At 51.3% G+C, this 8470-nt stretch overlaps 1 protein-coding gene across 1 annotated transcript in view; it reads left to right on the plus strand.

Moving 5' to 3' along the window:
- Positions 1-8470, plus strand: part of NPR1 (natriuretic peptide receptor 1) — a 17491-nt gene that overhangs the window by 6698 nt on the left and 2323 nt on the right. Inside the window, exons 8-20 of the mRNA XM_003802266.3 lie at positions 982-1102; positions 1841-1915; positions 2121-2198; positions 2970-3074; positions 3334-3405; positions 3517-3673; positions 3971-4126; positions 4364-4532; positions 5142-5288; positions 5376-5499; positions 5654-5722; positions 5992-6166; positions 6330-6428. Of these exons, the coding sequence (XP_003802314.1) occupies positions 982-1102; positions 1841-1915; positions 2121-2198; positions 2970-3074; positions 3334-3405; positions 3517-3673; positions 3971-4126; positions 4364-4532; positions 5142-5288; positions 5376-5499; positions 5654-5722; positions 5992-6166; positions 6330-6428 (1547 nt within the window). The remainder of the gene's footprint in view (positions 1-981; positions 1103-1840; positions 1916-2120; positions 2199-2969; positions 3075-3333; positions 3406-3516; positions 3674-3970; positions 4127-4363; positions 4533-5141; positions 5289-5375; positions 5500-5653; positions 5723-5991; positions 6167-6329; positions 6429-8470) is intronic.

Consider the following 8470-nt stretch of genomic DNA (forward strand, 5'->3'; position numbering starts at 1 on the left):
TCCCAGCTACTTGGGAGGCTGAGGCAAGAGAATCGCTTAAGACCAAGAGTTTAAGGTTGCTGTGAGCTGTGACGCCACAGCACTGTACTCAGGTCGACAGCTTGAGACTCTTTGTCTCAAAAAAAAAAAAAAAAGTTCAAGACCAGCCTGAGCAAGAGCAAGACCCTGTCTCTAAAAATAGCTGGATGCATTAAAAAAGATAAAGACTTTACATCTTTTACATTTACCTGAATGGAGTTGAAATACTTTCTTCTTAGTAAAGTATCTCAAGAAAGGAAAAATAAATATCCAATGTACTCCATACTAACATGAAATCAATATATAAACAATTACATGTTCCTAAGAACATGTAATTATAGTCTAGTTTGAGGGGGGAGAGGGAAGATGGAGGGGGGACAGGGGAGGATATATGGCAGAGGGAGAGAGGGCATGAGGCGGGATCTCACCTACTGTGCACATTGTGAAGGTGTCTAACACACCCCCGGGTGAGGAGCTCTTCTACAAAGGGAACTTTACCCTGGAAGTGAGAACAGTGTAACCTAAATATTGTACCCTCATATTAATTTGAATAAAGTTAAAAAAAATTAAAAATAGCTGGACATTGTGGCGGGTGCCTGTAGTCCCAGCTATTTGGGAGGCTGAGGCAAGAGGATCACTTGTGTCCAAGAGTTTGAGGTTGCTTTGAGCTATGATGCCACATCACTGTACTGAAGGTGATAAAGTGACTATCTCAAAAAAAAAAAAAAAGATATTGAGGTCCCCAGTTTCCAAATGAGGACAGGAGGTATCTACCCCAAGGTCCTTGTTGAGGCAGAATTTCACCCATCCCGGCCTCCTGGCTCTCAGCCCTGAAGATAGAATCCCCCACCCACCTCAGCAAATGGAGTAGTGCTGGGAGTCTTGAGAAGGGGCTGCTGAGTACCCCAACCTGGGTCAGGGTCCGAAACACACACGGGCTCAGATGCAGGCTTCAAACCCCAGGAAGATGCAGCTGGAGAAGGAGCTGGCCTCGGAGCTGTGGCGGGTCCGCTGGGAGGACCTGCAGCCCAGCAGCCTTGAGAGGCACCTGTGGAGCGCAGGCAGCCGGCTGACCCTGAGTGGGGTGAGGACACTGGTGTGCGTGTGTGTGTTCTGGGGGGAGGACAGCTGAGTATAAGGTGCGTGTCTGATGAGAAGAGTAGAGATCAGGTTCTAGTCTCAGATTTGCCTTCCTTTGCTCTGTGACCTTGAGAAAATCACGTTCCCTCTCTGGGACTATCTCAGATGATGATTACACCTATAGAGTCTCCCTCACAGGGCTTTTTCAAAAGTCAAAGGAGATAGTACATATGAAAACACATTTTAAAAAAACACATAAAATGCTAGGCACAGTGGTGTCTGCCTGGAGTCCCAGCTGCATGGGAAGCTGAGGCAGGAGGACCTTAAGAGCCCAGGAGTTCTGCAATGCAGGGCCCTATACCAGTCAGATGTCAGCACTAAGTCCAGCATTGGTATGATATCCTTCTGGAGAGAGGAAGGGACCACTTAAGTTGCTTATAGAGGGGTGAACTGACCAGGTAGGAAAGGGAGCAGGTGAAAAGTACCATGCTGATCAGTGGTGAGATCAGACCTGTGAATAGCCACTGTACTCCAGCCTGGCAACACAGCAACATCCTATCTCTTAAAAAAAAAAAAAAAAAAAAAGCTGAGTAAATGAAAAATGGATTTCATGATGTGGAGTATAAAGGAGAGTGATACAAAGAAAGGCAGGATGGTAAAAAAAAAAAAAACACCAGAATTCAAGCAACCAGGATACAAACTGGCTGTGGCTAACCATCCTGCTTGCTCTCCATCTCTTCAGAGAGGCTCCAATTATGGCTCCCTGCTCACCACAGAAGGCCAGTTCCAAGTTTTTGCCAAGACAGCATATTATAAGGTGGGCCTGGGGACTAGGACAGGGTGTACTCTGATGAGGCCCTGGAGGAGGGTCCCAGGGCAGGAGCGGGCTGTTGGTGAGCAGTTGGGGCCCTCGGGATGAGCTTTTGGGAGCAGCTGAGGGTCCTGTGGGAGGCAATGGGCTGTCAGAGCAGGTGGTGTTCCCAAAGCAATGCTCACAGTGACAGTCTCCATTCCTTGCCTAGGGCAACCTCGTGGCTGTGAAACGTGTGAACCGTAAACGAATTGAGCTGACAAGAAAAGTCCTGTTTGAATTGAAGCATGTAATGTGGGGGAGTGAGGCAGTGGCCTGGAGAGAGTAGGGTGACCAGACATCCCGCTTTTCAACAATTTGTCCCACGTCCTACAGCGTTTTTAAAAAGTTCCGATTTTTGGAAAGAATGCACCAACGGGCAGGAGAACAAGAAGGGAATATACGGTTTTCAGCTGCCATGTGGCTATTTCGCCAGAATATGAGTTTCATATTATTTTTGTTAATTTTATAATGTTAAACTATAATAATAACAAATAATTGCTGAGAAGTGATTATCAAGAACTGCTTATCAAAGTTTGCATTGTTGTCAGGCCCTGCTCTGCTCCATCCCCTGCCCCGCCCATCCCCTGCCTCCCCCACCCCGCCTGCCCCTCCCCACCATGTTGTCCCACCTTACTGATGTTAAAATCTGGTCACCCTAGGAGAGAGTCCTATTGGGACACAAGGGAAGTTGGCCAACAGAACTGACTATGGGGAGGCCTCAGGGTGTCCCAGGAAGGGGGAAGGACTATGGCCCTGGGATGGGCTCTTGCAGCCTATGGCTGGGCATGGGGAAATCATGAGACTGGAGACACCCTGAAGGAAGGGCCTTAAGGGGCCATACGCGGTGCCCCTAGTGGTAGAGCCTTAGAGAGAGTAGAGATTCTGGGGAAGGTGGGCAGAACTTGAGTGGGAATCACCAGGGAAGGTCTTAGAGTTGTCTACAGAAAATGATTAATGAGTTGAGAAGATTAAGGGTCCCTGAGGCTGCTGGGCTCCTGACACTGGCTCCCACCTACAGATGCGGGATGTGCACAATGCGCACCTGACCAGGTTTGTGGGTGCCTGCACCGACCCCCCCAACATCTGTATCCTCACAGAGTACTGTCCCCGCGGAAGCCTGCAGGTGAGGGGGACATGCGGGTGTCAGGAAACCTGAGCCTCAGCCCCGGCTCTGCCCCTGACTGGCCCTGACCCCAGGCCCCTCCCTCTTTCTGACTTTTCTGGCTCCATCTGTAAAATGGGATTGGGGGAGGGCAATGGCACTAGAGAAAATCCAAGGCTTTGTCCTTTTCCATCATCTTATGTCAGTAGAACCCTGCACCCTCCACCCACTCCTAAGGAGAGTCTGTGGGGGACTGGTCTGACCCTCCCTGCCCCAATAGGACATTCTAGAGAACGAGAGCATCACCCTGGACTGGGTGTTCCGGTATTCTCTCACCAATGACATCGTCAAGGTAGGCCCCAGAGGGTCCATGGTTGTGTGGGGTGGGTCCAGGCATGCTTCTCCTAGCCATGGTTGGAGGTCCCAGTCTTGGCTGAGACCACTGCCTCCCCAAATTCCTCAGGGTATGCTGTTCCTACACAATGGGGCCATTTGCTCCCATGGCAACCTCAAGTCATCCAACTGCGTGGTGGATGGGCGCTTTGTGCTCAAGATCACAGACTATGGGCTGGAGAGCTTCCGGGACCCAGAGCCAGAGCAAGGACACATCCTTTATGCCAGTGAGCCCCAACTCTCAACCCTACCACCCACCCTAAGCTATACCCAGTAGGGGACCAATGCCTGGCCTCTGATGGGTACAGGTGTGAGTTTCCTGACTGTAGCCTCAGTTCTCTCAGTGAAGGAGAAAATCCAAGGCCTTTGTGAAGCAGAGGGGGTCACTGAGTATCTCTAAGGCCACACCTGGCTCTGAGGCTCTGTGTGATGTGTCTAGATCAATCTCTACCTTCTCCTTGCTTCTCCCTTGCCCCTTAGCTTTGAACTCCCTCACTTATTGACTCCTGACCTCTGACCCACAGAAAAGCTGTGGACAGCCCCTGAACTCCTGCGAATGGCTTCACCCCCTGCACGGGGCACCCAGGCTGGTGATGTGTACAGTTTTGGGATCATCCTACAGGAGATTGCCCTAAGGAATGGGGTCTTCCACGTGGAAGATCTAGACATCAGTCCCAAAGGTAAGAGGACAATACTTCCCCATATTCCTGCCACCTCTCCAAGGAGAGGGACCCTGGAGGCACCACCATACCTTCCTTCTACAATGGGGCTTAGGCCACTGTTTGACCCACTGCTGCCAGTGCCTGGTCACCCACCCAACTCCCCTGCCCCACACCTTAGTCCTAGACTTCCCCAACCTGGCCCTGCTGATTGTCCTGTCTCTCACTAGGCCCTCCCCTTCTCTCCCTACAATGCAGAGATCATTGAGCGTGTGACTCGGAGTGAGCAGCCCCCCTTCAGGCCTTCACTGGCCCTGCAGAGCCACCTGGAGGAGCTGGGGCAGCTGATGCAGAGATGCTGGGCTGAGGACCCACAGGAGAGGCCACCTTTCCAGCAGATCCGCCTGGCTCTGCACAAATTTAACAGGTCTGCAGCCCCCACCACAGCCACTACATGTCCAACACCCCATCTTATCCCTGCAGGCAGAGGGAGCCTCCCCCTGGGTCTCCCATACATGGCCAGTTCATGGCTGCCTTTGCAAATAGTATATGACTCCACTGTCCCCACTGTCTCCCACCTTCCAGATCCTTCTCCCACTACTGATGCCCCATACCTTTCCTGCCACTGCCCACAGTGTACGATGAATGGGCCACACACCTGGCTTCCCACTTCCCTCTCTTCTCCCCTGTGAGCTCTGGGCTGCCCACAGGAACCTCTGCCCCAGCCCCTGCTCTCCCTTTCCCAGTGTAACCACCAGGCCGGTTCTTCCAGACACACCTCTCTGCTACCTGTGTGCATGCTAGTCCCTCTCTACCTCCTCCTGTCCTTATACCACAGAGATGAACAAAATATCTATGTCTAAAGCTTCATGCCCAGGGACTGATCAAACTTTCCTCCTACCCTTATCCTCTGCTTCCCAGTCCTGCTTTGCCCCCAGCCCACAGCCTCTCTAGGTGCTGCCCCCCCCCAACAGCTTGGGAGTGGGCACTCAGGATAGGACCCACCTCACTACCCCTACCCCACCCCCACCCCCAGGGAGAACAGCAGCAACATCCTGGACAGCCTGCTGTCCCGCATGGAGCAGTATGCCAACAACCTGGAGGAGCTAGTGGAGGAGCGCACCCAGGCGTACCTGGAGGAAAAGCGAAGGGCTGAAGCCTTGCTCTACCAGATCCTGCCTCAGTGAGTGCCATGTCTGGGACTTCCAAACAGCCCCTGTCCTAGCTCACCCCAGCCTCTGACCCTGCTGCACCTCCCCTGACCTCTCAGCTCAGTGGCTGAGCAGCTGAAGCGTGGGGAGACAGTCCAGGCTGAAGCCTTTGACAGCGTCACCATCTACTTCAGTGACATTGTAGGGTTCACAGCCCTGTCAGCAGAGAGCACTCCCATGCAGGTAAGTTGGAGCTTCCACAGGGGTTAGACCCTCAGATAGACACACTTGTTGTAGCCCCTCCATCCTATCAGGCCTGCTCTTGGTTTGGCTTTTCTCACCCAACCCCAAGTGGGATCCCTTATTTCCTGTCCCTCTCACTTCTCTTCCCTTTCAGGTGGTGACCCTGCTCAATGACCTGTACACTTGTTTTGATGCTGTCATAGACAACTTTGATGTGTACAAGGTGAGGGTGGGAGAAGGGAAGGCCAGGGACACACAGGGATAGACAGGGCCAGAGAAAGGTAAGGGGCAGGCAGAATGGTGTGGAGTCTTTCCTTTTTTTTATTTTTTTATTTTTTGAGACAAAGCCTCTCTTCGTTGTCCTTGGTAGAGTGCCATAGCAGATTGGGGTCAGAATGATAGGTGTTGCACATGGCCACACACCGTAGCCGGTGGCACAGGTAAGAGAAAGTTCCAGCTCTCCTCTTGTGCACCTTCTGGCCGCCCCCACAGGTGGAGACGATTGGCGACGCCTACATGGTGGTGTCGGGGCTCCCAGTACGGAACGGCCAGCTTCATGCCTGTGAGGTAGCCCGTATGGCCTTGGCACTGCTGGACGCTGTGCGCTCTTTCCGCATCCGCCACCGGCCCCAGGAGCAGCTGCGCCTGCGCATAGGCATCCACACAGGTGAGGAGGCCATGAAGGCCTGGAGCTTCAGAAGGGAGACTTCTCGACTCCCACCCCCACCCCCAAAACACACAGGCTCCCACAATTGGGAACTCAGATCCCACCTCCTGCTGCCTCCCCGACCCCCACCCCGCCCGCTCGCTTTCTCCCTTGCTCCTCCCAGGACCTGTGTGTGCTGGAGTGGTAGGGCTGAAGATGCCCCGTTACTGTCTCTTTGGGGACACAGTCAACACGGCCTCAAGGATGGAGTCCAATGGGGAAGGTACAGTGCGCTCCTAGAGGGAGTCAGGAGGGCAGGTAGCCAAGGGCAATTCCTCAGTATGGGTAATAGGGTCAACCCTATCAGTGGGCAGCTCATGCCTACACCATCCCTGTTCCAGCTCCTAGCCCTTTCTCCTCCCAGGTCCTCTTCTCATACTAGTTCATTGTGGGTTCATCACCTTGGCTATAAATGAGAGACTCCAGCTGCACCTTCTTGCCAAATGATGTAAAGTACTTCCAGGCCAATGTTCAAAAGCTCCCTGCAGGAGTCCTCCTTCAAGTCCCTCTGTTCCTCCTTAGTGTGGTTACAGAGGGCTTCAGAGCCAGTCCACTGGAATCTCAGCTCCTTGGCTAAGTACCTGCCTGGGCTTTGGTTTTCCTCATCTGTGAAATAAGAATAAAATACCTTATCTGTCTCAGGGTTGTAAAAAACCTAGCACAATACCTGAGACTCAGCAGGCGCCTATCTTCTGTCCTCCTGCTGTATTCAACACAATTCAATTCAGGTTTTTGAGCAACTACTGAGTACCAGAGTCCAGGATACTAAGATAAACCCAGAGTTAGGGAGTCCATGTGGATCCCTCCATACTTCACCACGGGAGAAAAGCTACATGGAAGCCAGTCCTGGGGCCTCAGAGGAATCTGGTTCAGCAAATATAATATTGGGTACTGTGTTTGGGGCTGCCCTTTGCTGAGGTCTGTCCTCAAGGAGCACATTCTCAGGAATTGTTCAACAAACCAACTTGCTGTGAGACTTCCAGAAAAACTTGTATCATGCTTCCTATGAGCTATATTATGTTTATTTTTTTTTTAGAGAGTCTCACTTTGTCGTAGAGTGCCATGACAACACAGCTCACAGCAACCTCAAACTCTTGGGCTTAAGCCATTCTCTTGCCTCAGCCTCCCAAGTAGCTGGGACTACAGGCGCCCACCATAGCACCTGGGCATTTTTTGTTGCAGTTGTCATTGTTATTTAGCTAGCCTGGGCTGGGTTCAAACCTGCCCCGGTGTATGTGGCTGGCTCCATAACCACTGTGCCAAGACTACATTATGTTTAAATACTTTAGGAATGTCAGCTAGGTGCAGTGGCTCACACCTGTAATCCCGGCACTCTGAGATGCTGAGTCAGGTGCATTGCCTGAGCTTAGAAGTTTGAGAGCAGCCTGAGCAAGAGGAAGACCCCCCATCTCTACTAAAATTAAAAAAAAAATAGCTGGGTGTTGTGGCAGGTGGCTGTGGCCCCAGCTATTGGGGATGCTGAGGTAAGAGGATTGCCTGAGCCCAAGAGACTGAAGTTGCTGTGAGCTGTAGCACTAGCCTGAACAACAAAATGAGACTCTGTATCCAAAAGAAAAAATAAATAAATATTCTATGACTGTTAAATTTAACCCTCACAGCAAGGCTTTTCTTTTTTGGGGGTTTTTATTTTGCTACTTGTTTTGTTTATGATGAGATCTCACTATGTTACCCGGGCTGGTCTCAAACTCCTGACCTCAAACAATCCTGCACTAGCTTTCCCAGAGTGCTAGGATTACAGGCATGAGCCACTGCACCCAAACGCAGCCTAATCTTCACAGCAAGGCTTTGAGCTGGGTACTATCACTATCAACATTTTATAGATTAGGAAAATAAGGCCCAGAGATTTTCTATTTCTTACCCAAGCAAGGTTCCCAAGATGAGATTCACCTTGAAGCAGAACAGGGTCCAAAGTGTGAACTCCCGCTGTCCTGCCTCTTGAGCCTGGTGACTCTCCAGAGCAGTGCTGTCTATTAGCACTTTTGGCAGTCACAAAAACGTTATGTAATCTGTGCTGTCTATTATGTGGCCTCTAGGCATATGTGGCTATTGATAGATACCTTGAAGTGTGACTAATACAACTGAACCACTGAATTTTTTTTTCTTTTTTTTTTTTCTTAATTTTGAGACAGAGCCTCAAGCTATCCCCCTGGGTAGAGTGCCATAGCATCACAGCTCACAGCAACCTCCAACTCCTGGGCTCAAGCGAGTCTCCTGCCTCTGCCTCCCAAGTAGCTAGGACCACAG

The sequence above is a fragment of the Otolemur garnettii genome, unplaced genomic scaffold (genome assembly GCF_000181295.1).
Source record: "Otolemur garnettii isolate 467f Iridium unplaced genomic scaffold, OtoGar3 scaffold00244, whole genome shotgun sequence".
In the NCBI taxonomy this organism is placed as follows: Eukaryota; Metazoa; Chordata; class Mammalia; order Primates; family Galagidae; genus Otolemur; species Otolemur garnettii.